The sequence below is a fragment of the Podarcis melisellensis genome (genome assembly GCF_964234715.1).
Source record: "Podarcis melisellensis genome assembly, chromosome: 10".
Lineage (NCBI taxonomy): Eukaryota > Metazoa > Chordata > Lepidosauria > Squamata > Lacertidae > Podarcis > Podarcis melisellensis.
In genome coordinates, this window is record NC_138542.1 from 73075648 (window position 1) to 73096837 (window position 21190).

Below are 21190 nucleotides of genomic sequence, written 5' to 3' on the forward strand. Positions count from 1 at the left end.
TTAATAATAATTTTTTTTTTTATTTATACCCTGCCCTCCCCAGCCAAGGCCAGGCTCAGAGCGGCTTACAAGCAATAATAAAAACAAGATGAATGATTACAACTTAAAAACAGAAATAAAATACAACATTAAAATAATGGAACATTAAAATATACCCTCATTGCAGGAGGAAAAGGAAAAGAAAGGGCGGGAAAAGAGAGGGAGGGAATCAAATTGGCTCCAAGCCAAAGGCCAGGCGGAACAACTCTGTCTTACAGGCCCTGCGGAAAGAAATCAGATCCTGCAGGGCCCTGGTCTCATGAGGCAGAGCGTTCCACCAGGCCGGAGCCAGAGTTGAAAAGGCCCTGGCTCTGGTTGAAGCCAATCTAACTTCCTTAGGGCCTGGGACCACTAGGGTGTTGTTATTTATGGACCTTGAGGCTCTCCGTGGGGCATACCAGGAGAGGCGGTCCCATAGGTACGAGGGTCCTAGGCCGTGAAGGGCTTTAAAGGTCAAAATTAGCACCTTAAATCTGACCCTGTATTCCACCGGGAGCCAGTGCAGCTTGAAAAGCACTGGGTGAATATGCTCCCATGGCAGAGACCCTGTGAGGAGCCTCGCTGCAGCATTCTGTACCCTCTGGAGTTTCTGGGACAGCTTCAAGGGCAGCACCGCATAGAGCGAATTACAGTAGTCAAGCCTGGAGATGACCGTCGCATGGATCACTGTGGCCAGGTCGGGGCGGGAAAGGTAAGGGACCAACTGCTTGATGCGGCGAAGGTGGAAAAATGTCGCCTTGGCTGTTGCTGTAACTTGCGCCTCCATGGAAAGGGAGGTGTCTAGGATTACACCCAAACTCTTAACGGAAGGCAATGGCACTAATTGGGCCCCCGCAAGAGAAGGGAGTTGGTCCCTCATCCCCATGCCATCCCGACCTAGCCATAGGACCTCTGTCTTCGAAGGATTTAGTTTCAATCGGCTCCCACAAAACCATCCAGCCACAGCTTCCAAACATCTGGTCAGTGTGTTCGGGGTCGAGTCAGTGTGGCCATCCATCAGCAGATAGAGCTGAGTGTTATCAGCATATTGGTGACAGCCCAGCCCAAAGCTCCGGATAATGTGGGCAAGGGGGCGCATAAAGATGTTAAAAAGCATTGGGGAGAGAATTGCGCCCTGCGGCACTCCACACACCAAGGAGTGGCGCGACGACATTTCCCTCCCTAGTGCCACCCTCTGTCCCCGACCAGAGATAAAAGAGCACAACCAGTTACGGGCTATGCCCTGTATCCCCACGTCTGTGAGGTGGTGGTCCAGAAGATCATGATCGACCATGTCAAAGGCTGCTGACAAATCTAAAAGGATCAGCAGTCCTGACCCGCCTCGATCCAGTTGTCTACGGAGATCATCTGTTAGGGCAACCAGAGCCGTCTCCGTCCCAAAACCAGGACGGAAACCGGACTGAAATGGATCTAATGCCGATGTTTCCTCCAGAAACCTACCAAGCTGTTCATAAGCATAACCTTGCTAGCGTGTGAAATGAGCACAATTGTGTGGTAGGTGGTGTGGGATGTGAAACACAAGAGCAGTCAATTACAACATTCCTAGAGAGAAGGTGGGGAGGGGTATTACTCAGAAGGGTGGTGGGAATGGGTGATTGGCAGGTAGCTGTGATGAGCCTGTTGACGACTCTCTTCCTTCAGCTCTCTATATTGGACAAACAGGCCAGACCTTACGCCAAAGAATAAACGGACATAAATCGGACATCAGGAATCACAAGACAGAGAAACCAGTAGGAGAACATTTCAATCTCCCAGGACATTCTATACAAGATCTCAAAGTAGCTGTTTTACTACAAAGGAATTTCAGAAATAGACTGGAAAGAGGAGCTGCTGAATTGCAATTTATTACCAAACTTAAAACCATGGAGAAACCTGGTCTGAACAAAGACCTTGGATTCTTATCTCATTATACATGACAAAGCCATTTTTCACCTTCTCACCCCTTGCTTTTTCCTGTAAGACCTATTGCAGTCGTTAAGAGTCGTCAACAGGCTCATCACAGCTATCTGCCCATCACTTATTCCCACCACCCTTCTGAGTAATACCCCTCCCCACCTTCTCACTATATAGAAGGGTCTGGTGACAGGCTCATCACAGCTATCTGCCAATCACCCATTCCCACCACCCTTCTGATTAATACCCCTCCCCACCTTCTCTCTATATAGAAGGGTCTGGTGACAGGCTCATTACAGCTATCTGCCAATCACCCATTCCCACCACCCTTCTGAGTAATACCCCTCCCCACCTTCTCACTATATAGAAGGGTCTGGTGACAGGCTCATTACAGCTATCTGCCAATCACCCATTCCCACCACCCTTCTGAGTAATACCCCTCCCCACCTTCTCACTATATAGAAGGGTCTGGTGACTTCTGTTTCAGTGTATCTGAAGAAGTGTGCATGCACACGAAAGCTCATACCTAGAACTAACTTAGTTGGTCTTTAAGGTGCTACTGGAAGGAATTTATTTATTTTTTTATTTTGTTTTGACTATGGCAGACCAACACGGCTACCTATCTGTAACATTCCTAGAGTGTACATGTTTAGACATGGGGAGGAATGTTTGTCCTGCCAGCAGGTAAACTTCCTGTTTCCCTCTGGGCTGGGACAGACTTCCTCTGCATGTGACTAGAGGTGGGCGTGGCCTCACCTGTGCAGGTAATGATAAAAGTACAGGGCAGGGGCAGCCATCTCTCTCTTGCCTCTCTCCCTTCGAAGAAGCAACATCTACTAAGCCAGTGTTTCCCAACCGGTGTTCCGCGGCACACTAGTGTGCCGCGAGACGTTGCCTGGTGTGCCGTGGGAGGGAGGCGGGCGAGTCGGGCGGCGAGAGGCGCGGCGGCGGCGGCGAGCACACGCGGGGCGGCGAGCGAGCTCCCTCCCACATCCCATCGCCGCTCGCTTCGGCTGGCCTACTGGGCTGTCGCAGGCGGAAGGCCTGCGCATGCGCGAGGTTTTCGCGCCTTCGGGATTCCCTTCACGCCTTCCTCCTCCCGGGTCCTTGAGAGCGCGGGAAGCGGCAGCGCGAGACCGGCGTTGAGACAAAAACGCAAAGTTCCATTCAGGGCTCCCCTTTTGCCACGTCGTCTCACAGTTTGGAAGATAGCAGCTCTCCAAATTAATAGTCCTCTTTGAATAGGCGGGGCCTGAGCGTTCCACCAATTTAGGCCTCCTGTCGGGATGTGATATGGCTCCACCTTCCTCAAGGTGGTTCTGCTTTTAAATATTTTCCACCCTGTCACCATGAGGACTAGCGACTTCTTTTCATAAAATATAAAATCGCTGCTCCTTGCTCTCGTGAGACTGTGTGTTTTAATTCGAAAAGGGTGTTCCGTGTACATTTGTGCGAGCTGTGCTGTAAAAAAAAGGGGTCTGTATCCGTTTGTCAGTGGCAATTGGATGGCCGGATACTGCAGTGATGGAAAAGTTTTTGAAAAGAAAAGAACTGGACTCTGAACAAAATTTGGAGCCAGATGAGAGCCCAAGTATGAGTGGGCATGAAAAGAAAGCAAAGATGGTTAGCTCAAGCAAATTCTCTGGCACAAGGCAATATAGCGAAAGCTATATTTCATTTGGATTTACTTTCACCAGAGATGCAAACCAACCAACTCCACTGTGCGTGGTGTGTGGTGAAAAGCTAGCTAACAGTGCTATGGTCCCAAGCAAACTTAAACGCCATCTCCAAACGAAACACCCTTCGCTTCAAAACAAGATGCGGACTATTTTGTTCGCCTGCATGAAAACACGGAGAAACAGGCAACTTTCATGAGACAAACCTCAAAGGTAAATGAAAGAGGTCTTAAAGCTAGCTATCACGTTGCTGAACTTATAGCCAAGTCAAAAAAGTCGCACACTGTGGCAGAGACATTAATACTTCCCACCTGCAAAGCTATTGTAGAGGAGATGCTCGGACCTGAAGCAGCTAAGGAAATAGCCAAAGTCCCTCTCTCAAACAACACAATTTCCAGACGTATTAATGACATGTCTGCAGACATTGAAAGTGTGGTTTTGGAAAAGATCCATAGCAGTGAGAAATTTGCATTACAACTTGATGAGTCTACTGATATCAGTGGACATGCTCAACTCTTGGCCAATGTGCGTTTTGTTGATGGTGATGCAATTAGAGAAAAATTCTTTTTCTGCAAGGCATTGCCAGAAAAAGCAACAGGAGAAGAAATTTTTCGGGTCACATCAGAATACCTTGAACAAGGAGGACTTAAGTGGGAAAACTGCACAAGTGTCTGCACCGATGGAGCTGCAGCCATGGTCGGGCACACCAAAGGCTTTGTAAGCAGAGTGAAGGAAAGAAATCCAGATGTGATCGTTACGCATTGTTTTTTGCACCGTGAGGCCCTCGTAGCCAAGACTTTACCAGCAGACCTAGTTCATGTGTTGGATGATGTTGTGCGCATGGTAAACTTTGTAAAGTCACGACCCGTGAAAAGTCGCATATTTGCAGCTTTGTGTGAGGAGATGGGAGCGAAGCATAAAACCTTGCTGTTTCATACGGAGGTCCGGTGGTTGTCGCATGGCAAGGTCTTGGTTCGTGTGTATGAGCTGCGGGAGGAACTTAAAGTGTTTCTGACAAATGAGAGGTCAGATTACGCAAAGCTGCTTGCAAGTGATGAGTGGTGTGCAAGGCTGGCATACCTGGCAGATATATTTCATCATCTGAATGAACTGAACACACGAATGCAAGGCCGAAATGAAAACCTGCTTACAAGTACAGATAAAATAAATGGATTCCGTTCAAAGGTGCAACTCTGGCATCAACACGTGGAAAGTGGCAATCTTGAAATGTTCACACTCACCAAGCAATGGCAAGGTGTTCACACTGCTGCACTGTGTGAGATAATAGGTAAACATTTAAAAACTCTCGAGGGGAAGTTGTCATTTTATTTCTCTTCAGTCTCCACTGAATGCCTTGACTGGGTTAGGGACCCTTATAGCTCAGCATCAGTTGGTGGAAAGGACATGACTTTACAGGAGCAGGAGGAACTAATTGAACTGAGACAAAATCGTGGTTTCAAGCTAAGATTTGCTGATCTACCTTTGGACAGATTTTGGTTGGAAACTGCCAAGGAGTTCCCCCTTCTGGCAAACAAAGCTATTTTGACATTTCTCCCATTTTCCACTACATATCTCTGTGAGTTGAGCTTTTCAAGCATAATTGCTATAAAAACTAAACACAGAGAGAGACTGAGAGCTGTTGACGAAGAGCTAAGTGTGTGTCTTTCTTCGATTCCAGCCAGAATATCAGCTTTGTGTTCAGCCAAACAGGCTCAGGTTGCGCACTGAATAAAGTATTTTATAATTTTTCATATTTCTGTTTTCTTACTATTTCATAATAAAGTAATTATAAAATACTATCTTTGTGTTTATTTGATTCCTATTAAAGAGAGTTACTTTATATATAGTCAATATAGGCACAGAGTTAATTTTTTAAACATTTTCTAATGGTGGTGTGCCTCGAGATTTTTTTCATGAAACAAGTGTGCCTTTGCCCAAAAAAGGTTGGGAAACACTGTACTAAGCTAAAGATGCCCTCTTGGCTCCCAGCCAAGAGAGGAGACAGGGACTGTCTTCTTATAAGATAGACTCCAAATGTATATTACTTCATTAAGCCAAAGTCTGCCTTCTGGGATCTGATTGTGAACAGAATGTGAGTAAACTCTTTTTATACTTTTGTAAAAGACTGGGTCGTCTCTTCTCTTTTATGAGGGAATAAGGGGAAATTACCAGAATAGTTATTATTAGAGAGGCTTAAGCGAGCCTGAGCAAACGCTGCCATTGCAAACTTAAAATAAAAGGGAATGTTTTACTCTGCTGATATTGGAAACTTGTTAACACAAGTTGGATAAGGATATAATCAGATAATAAATACTCTCCTGCATCCTTGAACATTCCCACAGGTGGAGCATTCTTTGGCACTGCCCGTCTTTGGGACAGGGATTCATGTGTTGCAGGAAACCCCCCCCCCCCGCCCAATCATTCAGTTTGTACAAATAATAATAATAATAATAATAATAATAATAATAATAATAATAATAATTTATTATTTATACCCCGCCCATCTGGCTGGGCCTCCCCAGCCACTCTGGGCGGCTTCCATAAAAACCACGTTAAAAACTTCCCTGAACAGGGCTGCCTTAAGATGTCTTCTGAATGTCAGGTAGTTGTTTATCGCTTTGACATCTGCTGGAAGGGCGTTCCACAGGGTGGGCACCACTACCGAGAAGGCCCTCTGCCTGGTTCCCTGTAACTTTGCTTCTCGCAATGAGGGAACCGCGAGAAGGCCCTCGGCGCTGGACCTCAGCGTCCGGGCAGAATGATGGGGGTGGAGACGCTCCTTCAGGTATACTGGACCGAGGCCGTTTAGGGCTTTAAAGGTCAGCACCAACACTTTGAATTGTGCTCGGAAACATACTGGGAGCCAATGTAGGTCTTTCAAGACCGGTGTTATATGGTCTCGGCGGCCGCTCCCAGACACCAGTCTAGCTGCCGCATTCTGGATTAGTTGTAGTTTCCGAGTCACCTTCAAAGGTAGCCCCACGTAGAGAGCATTGCAGTAGTCCAAGCGGGAGATAACCAGAGCATGCACCACTCTGGCGAGACAGTCCGCAGGCAGATAGGGTCTCAGCCTACGTACCAGATGGAGCTGGTAAACAGCTGCCCTGGACACAGATTTGACCTGTGCCTCCCTGGACAGCTGTGAGTCCAAAATGACTCCCAGGCTGCGCACCTGGTCCTTCAGGGGCACAGTTACCCCATTCAGGACCAGGGAATCCTCCACACCTGCCTGCCTCCTGTCCCCCAGAAACAGTACTTCTGTCTTGTCAGGATTCAACCTCAATCTGTTAGCTGCCATCCATCCTCCAACCGCCTCCAGACACTCACACAGGACCTTCACTGCCCTCACTGGTTCTGATTTAAAAGAGAGGTAGAGCTGGGTATCATCTGCATACTGATGAACACCCAGCCCAAACCTCCTGATGATCTCTCCCAGCGGCCGCATGTAAATGTTGAAAAGCATGGGGGACAGGACAGAACCCTGAGGCACCCCACAAGTGAGAGCCCAGGGGTCTGAACACTCATCCCCCACCACCACTTTCTGAACACGGCCCAGGAGGAAGGAGGGGAACCACTGTAGGACAGTGCCCCCAGCTCCCAGCCCCTCAAGACGGTCCAGAAGGATGTTATGGTCGATGGTATCAAACGCCGCTGAGAGATCCAGCAGAACTAGGAAACAGCTCTCACCTTTGTCCCTAGCCCGCCGGAGATCATCAACCATTGCAACCAAGGCAGTTTCAGTCCCATGATGAGGCCTGAATCCCGACTGGAAGGGATCCAAATGGTCTGCTTCTTCCAGGCGTGCCTGGAGTTGTTCGGCAACCGCTCGCTCTATCACCTTGCCCAAGAATGGAAGATTTGAGACTGGGCGATAGTTGGCCATTGTGGCCGCATCTAAAGATGTTTTTTTAAGAAGCGGTTTAATAACCGCTTCTTTCGGCGGGTCTGGGAAGGCTCCCTCACGGAGGGAAGCATTCACCACCCCATGAAGCCCATCGCCCAGTCCTTCCCGGCTAGCTTTTATAAGCCAGGATGGGCAAGGATCCAGGAGACAGGTGGTTGGCTTCACTCGTCCAAGCAGCCTGTCCACATCCTCGGAGGTAACAGATTGGAATTGATCCCACTCAACTTGACTAGACAGAACTCTAGCACTCTCCCACCCCGGCCCTGCTCCCACAGTGGAGTCTACTTCTTCCCGAATCTGAGCGATTTTATCTGCAAAAAACTTTGCAAAATCATTGCAGGAGAACATGTGGCCCGTACTGGGCCCCGATGTTGCAGGTGGTTCCACTATATTGTGAACCACCTGAAAAAGTCTCCTGCTGCTGTTTTCTGCAGATGCAATAGAGGCGGTGAAGAAATTCTTCTTCGCCATCGCTATCGCCACTTGGTAGGCTCGACATTGAGCTCTAACCTGTGTCCAGTCAGATTCGGAATGAGTTATCCGCCACCGACGCTCTAGCCGTCTCAACGATTGTTTCATTGCCCTCAGATCCGTGGAAAACCACGGGGCTGTCCGGGCTCCATGCAATCGGAGAGGGCGCTTCGGAGCCAAACAGTCAATAGCCCTGGTTAACTCCGCATTCCAGCGGGCCACCAGGGAATCAGCTGAAAGGCCATCAACATGGGATAAAGCATCCCCTACCACTCTCTGGAAAGCATTTGGATTCATTAAGTGGCGGGGGCGGACCATCCAAATTGGTCCCACCTCCCTGCAGAGGGGATGGGTCACAGAGAAGCCCAGTTGCACCAGGAAGTGATCTGACCATGGCACTTCTTTCGTTTCGCTTTTACTTAGTGTCAGATCACCAACATCCATAGAGGTAAACACCAGGTCCAAGGCATGTCCGCGACTATGGGTTGGGCCAGACTTATTCAGGGACAGCCCCATGGAGGCCATGCTTTCTACGAAGTCCCGAGAAGCCCCTTGTAAGGTCGTGTCGGCATGGATTTTAAAATCCCCTAGGACAACCAAACTAGGTGTCTCCAGGAGAACATCCACCATGACCTGAAGCAGCTCGGGCAGGGAATCCATGGTGCAGCGGGGAGGTCGGTACACCAAAAGGAATCCTGTACTGCCCCTATTGCCCAACTTCCAGAACATGCACTCGGAAAACTGGGTCTTCCCAATAGGACGCCTGGTGCAAACTAATGACTTCCTAAAAATCACAGCAAACCCCCCCCCCCCGCCCACATGACCTGGGTTGCTGTGCGTAAGAGAAACCTGGTGGACAAGCAGCGGTAAGGACAGGCCCATCTGCTTCATCCAACCAAGTCTCTGTTACACATGCCAGGTCAAATCCTCCATCCATGATCAAGTCATGGATGGCAGTGGTCTTATGAATCATTGACCTGGCATTGCACAGCAGCACCTTCAGGTAGTGTGGGTATCCCTTGCTGATTCTAGTATCCATCCGGTCAGGACCAGACCCGGAGGCAGGAATAGTCCTCAGACAACGACTAAACCTGCCCCCTCTGTAATGACATGGTCTAATCTTAGCATAAATCCTCCTCCTACCCGTGATCCCTGAGATCGGTTGTCCCAGTGCATCCCCCCCTGTGGAACATGTGAGGAGAATCAGAACTTACAGGGTTAAACAGTTCTGAGTGACGTCTCAAATTCTGAGGCGTGGCTATGTTCACATAGCGGAGTGTTTCTCTGTGTGTGTGCCTTCTTTCGCTTTTGACAGAGAAGCTGAGGGATGGCAGCCAATTCGCCGGGCTGATTTATGTTGTTATTCTACTCATTAAAGACTATTGGAGATAAGAGAAAAGCCTGCATCCAGTTTGATTTATTGCCCACACCAAGCAACTGTTACGAAAAAGGAGCAATGAAGCGAGCTGCAGCTGGCTGGAAAGCCAAACAGGATGTTGATTTTTGGGACTGTACCGTGGGATCGAAAGGACAGTCTATTCACTGTACTGAGCACTGGATGTTAGCTCAGAGTGTCACCTGACATGTACTGGAAGTACAGGGGTGGAGTTTCTCTCTCTGCTGTTGGTGTTTGGAGAGTGCAGACGTGTTTCTCTGTACTGCTGCATAGACAGAAATAAAGGCATGTAAATACATTTCTGTCTGTCTCTTTCCCCCTCCTGGGGAAGACAGGGAGGAGGGAAGAGTGGTGTGTTCTTCTCACGTTTGAGGAGGATCGCCGATAGAGACCCCGCCTGTCTCCTGCAAGGAGTCGCAGACAGGGAGGTCAACAAGTAATCCAAGCCGGGTGCCTGGAGAATGGCACATTCCTCTGACTTGGCTCGAGATTACAACATCTGGTAGCATGTGCTGGTGGTTCTGATCCATGGAAATGGATCCTCTGCACCAAGAGAAGGAAGATAACATCTGCGTGCAGCTGGAAGCTGAACAGACGGCTGGGCATCGAGATGAGCTGATTGCCAAGCGACGGAGCCCCAGAGGTATGGAGGATTTATGGCTGTAAAGTGAATGCGTTAAGGAAAGTTTTCGGTTCACAAAAGTGTCTGCGTTTGAGACAAACCAGCACTGTGGGGAAAAACAGCCGCATACCTTGCATGCCAAGATAAGACTGGTATGCACAGTTGCTAAGCAACGGAGAGTCAGAAGAGCTAACTCTTGCTGACTGGGGGCTGGAACACGGAGTGTGTTTTGTCTACTTCGCTGTTCTTTGCAAGGACATTTAAGCAGCTTGCGGTTTTACTGCCAAGTGGAGAAGGCAGTAAAAACAGCCAAGAGAGACTCTTGGAATTTTACAGACTCTAGAGTGAGAACTGAGGCCTAGATTCAAGATGGATGCCAAGAAGGGGGGAGGCTTGCCTTACCCACCTCCCCTGACTAATGACAATTATGCCTCATGGTCTGTAAAGATGAAAGCCCTGCTTGAGAATCAGAGGCTTTTTGGGGTGATTGAGAACCCCATCCCTGCAGCACCAACGCCAGGTTGGAATTCTCAGAATGTGAGAGCCAGGACGGCCATAATTCTGTGCGTCTCAGATTGTCAATTGGTGCATATTCAGGATTTGCAATATGTGCGAGAGGTTTGGCAGACGCTGCGTAGAACACATCAGAGAGATGCTGGTTCTTCAGCGTTGCTGTATTTTGAAAAGCTGACCAATCTGAGGCTTGCGCCTGATGGAGATGTTCAAGCGCACCTGACGGAGATGAAGTTTTTGCGCCAACAGATGGCGGAGCGCAATTTCCATCTACAGGAAGTGTTTTGCTTCATGGTTATAAACAGCCTGAATCGGACTTACAAAACGGTTGCCAGTCAGCTTGGTTCCCTTCCAGCCAACGATCTCACTTCAGAGAGAGTGTATGCGGTGGTTCTGAATGAACATGACAGACTTGCTGCACTGGAAGTAAAGGACAGGGGGAGGGAGGAACGGAGTTCTAGCTCCCCCACTGCTACTGCTACTGGAGAGGATGCTGTAGCTTTGAACATTGTCCATTGTTACAATTGTGGACAAACTGGGCATCTTCAGCGGAACTGTAAGAAGCCCCGTCAACCAAGGGGAGCTCTGCAAAGCCTGAGGCGTCAGGCAAAAGTCGTACCAAGTCACAGGTGAAACCTGCAAAGGCTTTGATGGCACTAAAAGCCACACCAGAAGTGGGAAACTCTTTTATTTTGGACACTGGAGCGACGCAACACATGACATATCACAGAGAACTGTTTTCGTCGTTTAAGAAGCAAAGCTGCGAGATCTTCAAAGATGGAGAGTTGTATCTTTCTGCCAGAGAGAATGATGGACTGTATTTGTTGACTTTTGATCAAAGTGATTACATGAAATGTAATTCATCTGATTCTAACATGATTTCTTTCGCAGGTATGGCAAAGGACGCCAGGAAGGTGACCAGAGTCGACAGGGCATTTCAGCGGGTGTATGCTGATGTGGTTGGTCCTCTAGCACCATCTAGAGGCAATGCAAGATTTTCCCTTGTGTGTGTGGATTGTTTCTCTAATTGTGTCTGGGCTTTTTTCTTAGAAAAACCACAAGAAGCCTTAGAAAGGTTTAAAGAGTTTTGTGACAAGGTTAAAAATGTGCATGATGCTAACATTGATTGTCTTTTCACAGATGAGAAGCCAATTTTTCTTTTACAGGATTTTCAGGACTTCCTGCAGAAGAAAGGGATAAGGCACAAAGTTGCTGTTTCAGCAGAAGCGTGGAACAGGGGTGTCTGTGTACGGGTGAACAAAGAATTGCAAAAGGGGATGCAAGCGCAATTGCTTAGTTCACATCTGCCACATGAGTTCTGGGCGGAGTCGCTAATGTCATATTGTTATACGTGGTTGAGAAAGGTTTCAAAAGAATTGGGAAGTTCTCCTTTTGAGAAGCTGTTCCATAGAAAACCTTCTGTTGCCCATTTCAAGGTTTTTGGGTCTCATGTGAGGACAGAGGCTCCAGGTGGAGTTAAAAATGTCAAAGGCATTTTTGTGGGATATGAAAAGGGTCTCTACAGAGTAATTTTGTCTGAATCTGGTCGGTCAGGTGATTCTCACAAAATTTCTAGAGAGTGCTCCTGAACAGGAGAGAGTAATTGTTCACACATTTCCCACAGAGGACAACTCACATGATGATGATGATTTTACTGATTACAGTGGTACTGAGTATGACAGTGATAGCTCAGGGAGCTCACTTGACACAGTCATTGAGAGGAAATCTCACACAATGGCTACACCCTCACAGGTGGAGGATGAACCATTGTTCACTATTGGAACTGGTTCTCCAAAAAGTCCTGAGACTGAACCAGTGAGCAGAGAGGATCAGCACCTCATACGTAGGTCTGAGAGAGTTACAAAGGGTGTACCACCCAAGAGTTATTCAAAAGAGTTCGCCAACTTAGCTGTTGCATGTGTTGCTGTTGTACACAACCGAGGACAGGTTGAAACTGTGTCTAAGTCAGAGACAAAGGCACAACAGAGAGTTACTAGCCAAGGTAATGCAGAAGCACCCATTCCTTGGAAGCCAAACAACCAAAGAGGTACACTGGGGAAACCAGTGGCGGGGAGTTCCAAGGGTGGAACTGAAACAACAGGGGAGAGTTATATGTATAACAACTGTTTGTTTTCCTCTTTGGATCAAGCTTTGCTCGCAACACGCATTGATTCTTTTGGGGGAGTATGTTACGAAAAAGGAGCAATGCAGCGAGCTGCAGCTGGCTGGAAAGCCAAACAGGATGTTGATGTTTGGGACTGTACCGTGGGATCGAAAGGACAGTCTATTCACTGTACTGAGCACTGGATGTTAGCTCAGAGTGTCATCTGACCTGTACTGGAAGTACAGGGGTGGAGTTTCTCTCTCTGCTGTTGGTGTTTGGAGAGTGCAGACGTGTTTCTCTGTACTGCTGCATAGACAGAAATAAAGGCATGTAAATACATTTCTGTCTGTCTCTTTCCCCCTCCTGGGGAAGACAGGGAGGAGGGAAGAGTGGTGTGTTCTTCTCACGTTTGAGGAGGATCGCCGATAGAGACCCCACCTGTCTCCTGCCGGGAGTCGCAGACGGGGAGGTCAACAAGTAATCCAAGCCGGGTGCCTGGAGAATGGCACATTCCTCTGACTTGGCTCGAGATTACAACAGCAACAGCTTTCCCCGCTGCGTGAACTCTGCTAAGAGAGCTAAGGGAGCTGGAAGAAGTTTTCGATCGGCACAGACGTCCAGTGACGCAGCAAGGAAACATGCTGGACGCAATCTTATCTAACAGAACATGCCCCAGGCATTTTGTGGGCTGGGGCCCAATGCCCGGCAGCCCTGACCCCTCCCCTTAAGAACAAAATGACACCTTAAACAAACAAACAAAACCAATAAAACAGTACAAACAGAAAACTGTAAAAATTACAAAAGCAACAAAATCAAAAAAATTCCCCAAACCCAGCCAAACATCCACCCCACTCCCACCCCCACATAGAAAAAAAATTCAAAAGAAATCTTTAAAAAACATTTTAAAAACACTCGGTGCCCCTCCAGCAGTAACAGCAACTGCCCTAGTGAGGCCTGTCAGGCCCCGCCCTGGGCCAGGTGGTAAGTGGCAAGAGCAGGGCCCTCAGGCACTCACACAGGGGAGTCTTCCTGGGCAGCAGGCAGCAAGCATTTTGAACAGAAAGCAAAAATTATAATTAACAATGTGGTCTCAGAAGAAATTAGGATTGAGAAGGGAACCAGGCAAGGGTGCCCACTCCCCCCCCCCCCGCTTTCTACTTCTGTCCTAGAGGTGCTGTTGAATATGATAAGGAATGATGAGGAAGTTAAAGGCATAGAAGTGGGAACTAAACAATATAAGTTAAAAGTCTTTGCTGATGATTTGGTATTGACTTTACAGGACCCTGAGTTCAGTGCAATCAAAGCACTGAAGATAATTCAACAGTTCGGACAAGTTGCAGGTTTCAAATTGAATAAGAATAAAACCAAAGTTTTAGGGGGGGAAATAACGATACATGAAAAACTTAACTTAGAGGAACCCACAGGGCTGAAGTTTGTGACAAAAGTGAAATATTTGGGTGTAAATATGACTGCAAAAAAATGCATTTGTACAAAGACAACTATGAAAAGTTATGGAAAGATATCAAAACAGATTTGGATATTTGGACAAGGTTGAAACTATCGTTGCTGGGCCGAATTTCTGTGATAAATATGAATGTATTGCCTAAGTTGTTATTCTTGTTCCAAGTACTCCCTATCATTGATAAGTTGAATTGTTTTAAGGAATGGCAAAAGGTATTATCTAAATTTATCTGACGGGAAAAACCCCAGAATTAAGTTTAAATCATTAACAGATGTAAAAGAGAGGGGGGTTTCTCCCTGCCAGATTTAAGGATTTACTTTGCAGCTGCAGCCTTTTGCTGGCTGAAACAATGTTTTTTATCGGAAGATACAGATGTTTTGGATTTAGAAGGTTTTAACAATTTATTTGGTTGGCATGCATATTTATGGTATGACAACATAGAAGCTCACAAAGGATTTAAAAATCATATAATTAGAAAATCTTTGGATGATGTTTGGATAAGATACAGGGATTTGTTAGAAAGGAAAACACTCAGATGGATATCACCATTGGAAGCTAAGACCCATAAAAGGTTGAATATGAAAGATACATGGTTGAAGTATTATGATCAGTTGAAAGATAAATTAGATGATTTAATCCAGTACATCCAGATAAATGAAGTGTTTAAAATGGATAAGAAAATTGGTTTTCAAACAGAGAAATCCAATCTGGAAACAGAATTATTAGATACAAAACCAAAAAATCTATATAAGATGTATAATTTATTGCTGGAATGGCATACGAGAGATGAACAAGTGAAATCTGTAATGATTGAATGGGCCAGGGATGTGGGGCACAATATCATGATGGTGGACAGGGAGAAATTGTGGAAAAAAGAATTGGAAGAAACAAGATTTACCAACTATCGAAGAATGGCAGATGAAGATGATGGACTATATGGGATTTGCCAAACTGACCGGGAGACTCCGAGACCAGAGAGAAGAGATGGTGGAAGAAGATTGGAAGAAGTTTAAGAAATATTTGAAAAAATATGTTAATATTTAAATCTGAGAATAGCTTTGGAAGTGGATATAGGCTGTAGGCTTACAAGTAGAAGATAGTGTATTTTGAAATAATATTATTTGTAAGCAATAAAATGTGAAGTTACCGTATTTTTCGCTCTATAAGATGCACCAGACCATAAGACACACCTAGTTTTTGGAGGAGGAAAACAAGAAAAAATATATTCTGAATCCCAGAACCCAGAACAGCAAGAGGGATCGCTGTGCAGCATGCATTCACTCCATAAGACGCACACAGAATTCCCCTTACTTTTTAGGAGGGAAAAAGTGAGTCTTATAGAGCAAAAAATATGGTAATTTAAGTGTGATAAAAAAGATGGTTAGAAACTATGATATATGTAAACTGCTAAAGGAGAGCACACAGGGAAATCCAGTTTAGACTCCATGAGCCTGTACATTATATTAAGAGGTATTTTTTTGTCCCAACATACATCACTTTAAGCTCATTGACAATGAACTGTATTTTCTGCCCATTCACCCCATTTGTAGAGCTCTTTTTGGAGCTCCTAGCAGTCTCTCTTCCTTTGAACAACCCTGACCAATTTACTGCCATCAGCAAACTTTGCCCCCTCCCTGCTCCCTCCTAAGTCTAGATCATTTTTGAACAAGTTGAAAAGCCGCAGGTCCCAATACTGATCTTGAGGGGACTCCGCTTTTTGCTCCTCTCCATTCAGAGAACTGTCCGTTTACTCTCTTGGTGCTTCAGAAGGGCTGCCTCAGACAGAGGGGGCACATTTCTTCTAGGGCACATTTCCAGGGTTCCCACGGTGCCCCCCAGCCTGGCTTCACTCGGCCAGGGCAGCTGCATTTTGCTTCGCTGCAGGTGAACCACCTCCCTGAAACTTGGGATCTTAAGAAACTGTGACGGGGGGGGCAGAGGGGGTGCGGCTTCCACACACTTGTGAAGTAGCCATGGAGGGGGGAAGGCAGGCATAATGGGGGGGGAGTGGCATGGAGCAATTAGCGAAAAGGAGCTTCTGGAGCCTGTGCTGCCCCCTCTCTGAAACTTTCCTGAGCCTCTCCCCTTTTCATTTCAAGGATTGGGGGTCCCGCACAGCCCTCAGGGCACCTCAGTATCTTGGGGGGGGCTATTTTGTTTGCTGAGGGCAGGGACACAATCCTGTCCCATTGTGGGGTGTCAGGCTTTTAGGTAAGAGGCTCAGGTGGAAAAGCACTGAGACAACAGCAGCAAGAATATTCATCGCAAAGTATTGGAAGACACAAGAATTACCCACCCGAGAAGAATGGCAGACGAAAGTGATGGACTATATGGAATTGGCTGAGATGACTGGCAGAATCCGGGACCAAGGGGAAGAGTTGGTGGAAGAAGATTGGAAAAAATTTAAAGTATATCTTCAAAAATATTGTAAAATTAAGGAATGTTAGAAAGATGTTGGAAAAAGAAAGTTAGGTAGTTTTGGTAGAAATGATATAAAGGAATAAGTAAAAATGAGTTGATGAAATTGATGAAAGAGAGGACATTAAAATATAACATATTAAATTAAATTACTTAAAAGAAAATTAGGTTGGAAGGATTTGCTGAAACAACGATTTGAATTAGAATACAAAACTGGGAGGCGTGAGGAGGTCAAGGAAAGAAGTAAAGGAAGAAAGTTATATAAAGGTTTAATATGTTCTTTTTTTTAAGAGAATGTATTTTTATTTTTTATTTTTTCTCTGTTGTTGTATTCTTTTTTGTATTTGGTATTGTTCTTTTTTTTTGTAACTTTTAAACTTCAAATGAATATTATTTTAAAAAAGAAGGAAAAGCACTGAGAAGGAAAAAATCCTGGGGTGCTGATTTCCTCCACTGCCCAGCTCCCCTGGGTCCACACCCCGTGGTCCCTCCGGGGTCAGCAAAGAAGGAGAATCCAGGCAAGTTAAAGGAGCAAAACAGCAGTCAGGAGACCTGATATTTATTTGTAGCAACAAGCTTCATCCACACAAAGAGTAGGAACCCCGAGAAGATGGTTGCATGAACTTTTATGACTTTTACCCCCTTTCCCACAATAAATTCTCCAACAATTTCATCAATACGTGACATGGGGTTTTTTGGGGGGGGTTGTTGCTGTTGGCGTTTTGTATTTATATTTTAGATCTTCTTGTGATTCATGTGGAAATTGTTCAATTTTTCAATCCCATCATTCCAAACTAACCTATCGCCATCTAGCAATACCTAAAATGTGCTCTTCTACTGTAATTACATTAATATATTAATGTCATTGATACATGTGTACACAACTTTAAACACAAACACCAAGACATTGCACTGAAACTTTCAGTAAACGTGCATGCATGCAATTTCCAAGAGTCTCATTCGAGAATCGGTGTGGTACAGTCCTTAAGACTTTTGGACTAGGGAGACCTAGGTTCAAATCTCCACTCAGCCATGCAGCTCACTGGGTGATGGCTTCACGGCCCAACCTTCCTCACAGGGTTGTTGTCAGGATTAACCAATGAGGGGGAGAACCACTTAAGACCACACTGAGCTTCTTGAAGAAACAGGTGGTATATAAAGGCATCCAATAAATTTCACTAAGAAGAAAGGTAAGATTCTGCTCGTAGGCAAGAAGAATCAGCTGCACAAATATAAGATGGGACATGCCAGGCTTACCAGTAGTACATATGGAAAAGACCTGGGGTCTTAGACTACCATGAGTCAACAGTATGATGTAGCAGCAAAAAAGGCTGTTATTCTAGGCTGTGTCCAAAGAACTCAAGTGTCCAGCTCAAGAGAAGTAACAGCCCCACTTTCTTCTGCCTTGTTCAGACCACACCTGGAGTCCTGTGTCCAGTTCTGGGTGCCCCAACTTAAGAAGGATTTTGACAAGCTGGAAGGTGTGCAGAGGGGGGTGAGCAAGACAATTAAGCGTTGGGAAACCAAGCCTTCTGAGGAACAGGAAGGGCTGCCACGTGGAAGATTGAACAAGCTTGTTTTCACTGGCTCTGGAGGCTGGGATCCAAACCAATGGCTTCAAATTAGAGACGTCCTTGGAAGGTTGTGGACTCTCCTTCCTTGCGGTTTGTAAGGAGAAGTTTGAAGGCAATATGTCATGGATGCTTGAGTTGAGAGTCCTGCAGTGGACTAGATGACCCAGGGGTCTCCTGCAGCTCTAAAATTCTATGATTTTATGAATTCTGTATGAATTCTTTGATGGGCCATGAGCTTGGTCCTCTTACCAAAGCTCTTTCCGCATTCCAAGCACTGATATGGTTTCTCACCACTGTGAATTCTTTGATGGGAGGGAGACTTTGCTTCTGACTGAAGCTCTTCCCACAATCCAAGCATTGATAGGGTTTCTCCCCTGTGTGGATTCTTTGGTGGGAAGCGAGACCGGACCTCACAGTGAAGCTCTTCCCACGTTGGGAGCACTGACATGGTTTCTCATCACTGTGAATTCTTGGGTGTGCCACGAGATTGGCGTGGTGACTAAAGGTCTTTCCACATTCCAAACACTGATATTGTTTCCCCCCTGTGTGAATTCTTTGGTGGGAAGTGAGATCGGCTCTCTGGAGGAAACTCTTTCCACAATCCAATCATTGATAGGATTTCTCCCCGGTATGAATGCTTTGATGGGTAGCGAGATGGGCGCTTTTACAGAAGCTCTTTCCACGTTCCAAGCACTGTGAATTCTTTGGTGGGAAGTGAGATTGGCTCTGTGGCAGTAACTTTTTCCACATTCCGAGCACTGATAGGGTTTCTCACCACTGTGAATTCTTTGATGGGAAGTGAGATTTTGCTTCCGACTGAAGCTCTTCCCACATTCCAAGCACTGATAGGGTTTCTCACCACTGTGAATTCTTTGATGGGAAATGAGACTTGCCTTCTGACTAAAGCGGTTTCCACAATTCTTGCATTGATAGGGTTTCTCCCCAGTATGAATTCTTTGGTGGGAAGTGAGACCAGAGCTCACAGTGAAACTCTTCCCACATTCTGAGCACTGATAGGGTTTCTCACCACTGTGAATTCTTTGATGGGCTGTGAGATTTGCCCTGTGATTGAAGCTCCTCCCACATTCCGAGCACTGATAGGGTTTCTCACCTGTATGAATTATTTGATGGGCTGTGAGATGGGTGCTCTGACTGAAGCTCTTTCCACACTCTCGGCATTGAAATGGCTTCTCCCCCCTGTGAATTCTCTGGTGTTTATGGAAGGTTGTGCTTGTATTAAAGCTTTGCCTACAATCCAAGCCCTGATAGGGTTTCTCCCTGCTGTGAGTTATTTGATGCGAAATGAAATGTGCACTCGTACTGAAGCTCTTTCCACGTTCCAAGCATTTCATTGGGTCCTCCCCTGTGTGAATTATTTTCTGTGAAGTGAGTCTTTCATTCCAACAGAAAGTTTTTCACCATTCAGAGAACTGAGAGGGTTTCTTCTCAATAGCATTTCTTTGGTGGGTAGTCAAATGGGAACTGTGACTGAAGCTCTCTCCACACTCCAAGAGTGGCAATGGCTTCTCCGCTGTGTGAATTCTGTCATGGGCATCCTCTCTCTCTATTTCTGAATCATCACCACCTGCAATAAAGAAAGAAATGGATTAGAGCTGCCAGAAGAAATGGAGTGCCACTGTATTGAGTATCGATCACCAACCCTTGTGATAGAGAAAGAATTCCATGTATCAACATTGCTGACCACACACTAGAGGTGAGCAGTGTTAGAAACAGAGATAGGACAGCTAGGACATAAAGAGGACCTTAAACCTAGGTTATGGGCTCAAAAATGGAATGTCCATATGCACTCTCCTATGACAAAAATACAAAGCTGAAAAGGAATGAACAGCAGCTGAAATAATATGTTCATTTTTCACATGGTCTAGTCCTTCCCCTGCCCACCCCTCTGAGTTTTTAAGAAGGTCTCTCCTTCAGTCTTTAGAGAGTAGCTGGAAGTGGGGAGGCAGGTAAAGGTCCTCCTTTCCTTCCACTCTGCAGTTCTAATCTGAAATCCTAGGTTCTGCGAGCAGAGCTCAGAAACTGCTTGTGTCTATGACATTCCCTGTTGCGAAATGTGTCTAGAACCATGCGAGTTTCAGACACTGGAGGTGGTGGATGATTTTGTCTACCTAAGAAACCAACAGCCTCTTCGTTGATGAAGGTCTATCAGGATTGTGTGTTGAGCAAGCTGCTTTGTGAAGTGAATTGTGGGCAATTACAACCATAAGAAACAACCCCCAATGCCTTCCACAAGCTCTGTGTCAGGAAGATTTTGGGCAATGCAAGGCAGGACAGTGTCAAACAAAGATGTGCTTTCCTAACCTCAAATTCCTAGCATGTTCCCATTCCATTCTCAGCAAGGTCTATGCTGGCTTCATCATGTCCAAGGTCAAAACAGTCAATAGACCTCCATTTAAGGTGAGTTTAGGGGGTAATATAATCCCAGGTGCTGCAAATGGCCCTGTTGACTTCCATCGAAACCAGGGAGCCTTATCACAGAGAGAGATGCATGGAATTTCCAAAGAGAGATTGGGATCCAAAAGGGAGCCTTACTGAGAGAGGCCATGATCCCATGATTCTCCTCCATGACTTCCTTATGCAGAGCTCTCTGGTCAGGATCCAGCAACGCCCATTCCTCATCTGTGAAATGAACAGCGACATCTTCAAAGCACACTGGACCCTAAGAGAGAAAGGAAAAGGTCCTCTTTAGAGAGCATAAAGATTATCTGCTACACATTGCTCTGTTTCTTTCTGCTCTTTAAATTGTGTTTTCTTTCAATGGGATCGTCCTGCTGCACGTTTTAATTGTGGGTGCTGCTTTTAATGTCTTAGTGAAATTCTTTTCTTGTGTGATTTAGTGATGGACATTAATCTTTGTGTAAATGGAAGGAATTCATTGTGTTCTGAAAATCCTTCTGTCTGTGCCAGATGGAAGGATCCCCTCTCTGCTCCCCATGTCCTGTTCTTGGGGGGGGGGGAGACACTTCTGATGCCCTAAAGACAACTTTAGTCCACTGGGGGAATGGAGGGTGAATCCTGGGAACTGTTTTTTAGGCTTTTTGAACTGCTTAGAAGTCTATTTTAACATTCAATGATAACTCTAGAAATAAAACGACAA

The 21190-nt window shown here is 46.0% G+C and overlaps 2 protein-coding genes across 5 annotated transcripts in view; one reads left to right on the top strand and one right to left on the bottom strand.

Moving 5' to 3' along the window:
* The window catches only part of LOC309378648 (uncharacterized protein), a 113767-nt gene that overhangs the window by 39808 nt on the left and 52769 nt on the right, over positions 1 to 21190 (top strand). The gene's annotated exons all lie outside the window — the stretch shown is intronic.
* The window catches only part of LOC309378831 (zinc finger protein 500-like), a 58066-nt gene continuing 56354 nt past the window's right edge, over positions 19479 to 21190 (bottom strand). Inside the window, exons 5-6 of the mRNA XM_081927538.1 lie at positions 20626 to 20752; positions 19479 to 19657 (exon numbers count right to left, since the gene is read on the bottom strand). Coding sequence (XP_081783664.1) covers positions 19488 to 19657; positions 20626 to 20752 — 297 coding nt within the window. The 3' untranslated portion in view covers positions 19479 to 19487. The remainder of the gene's footprint in view (positions 19658 to 20625; positions 20753 to 21190) is intronic.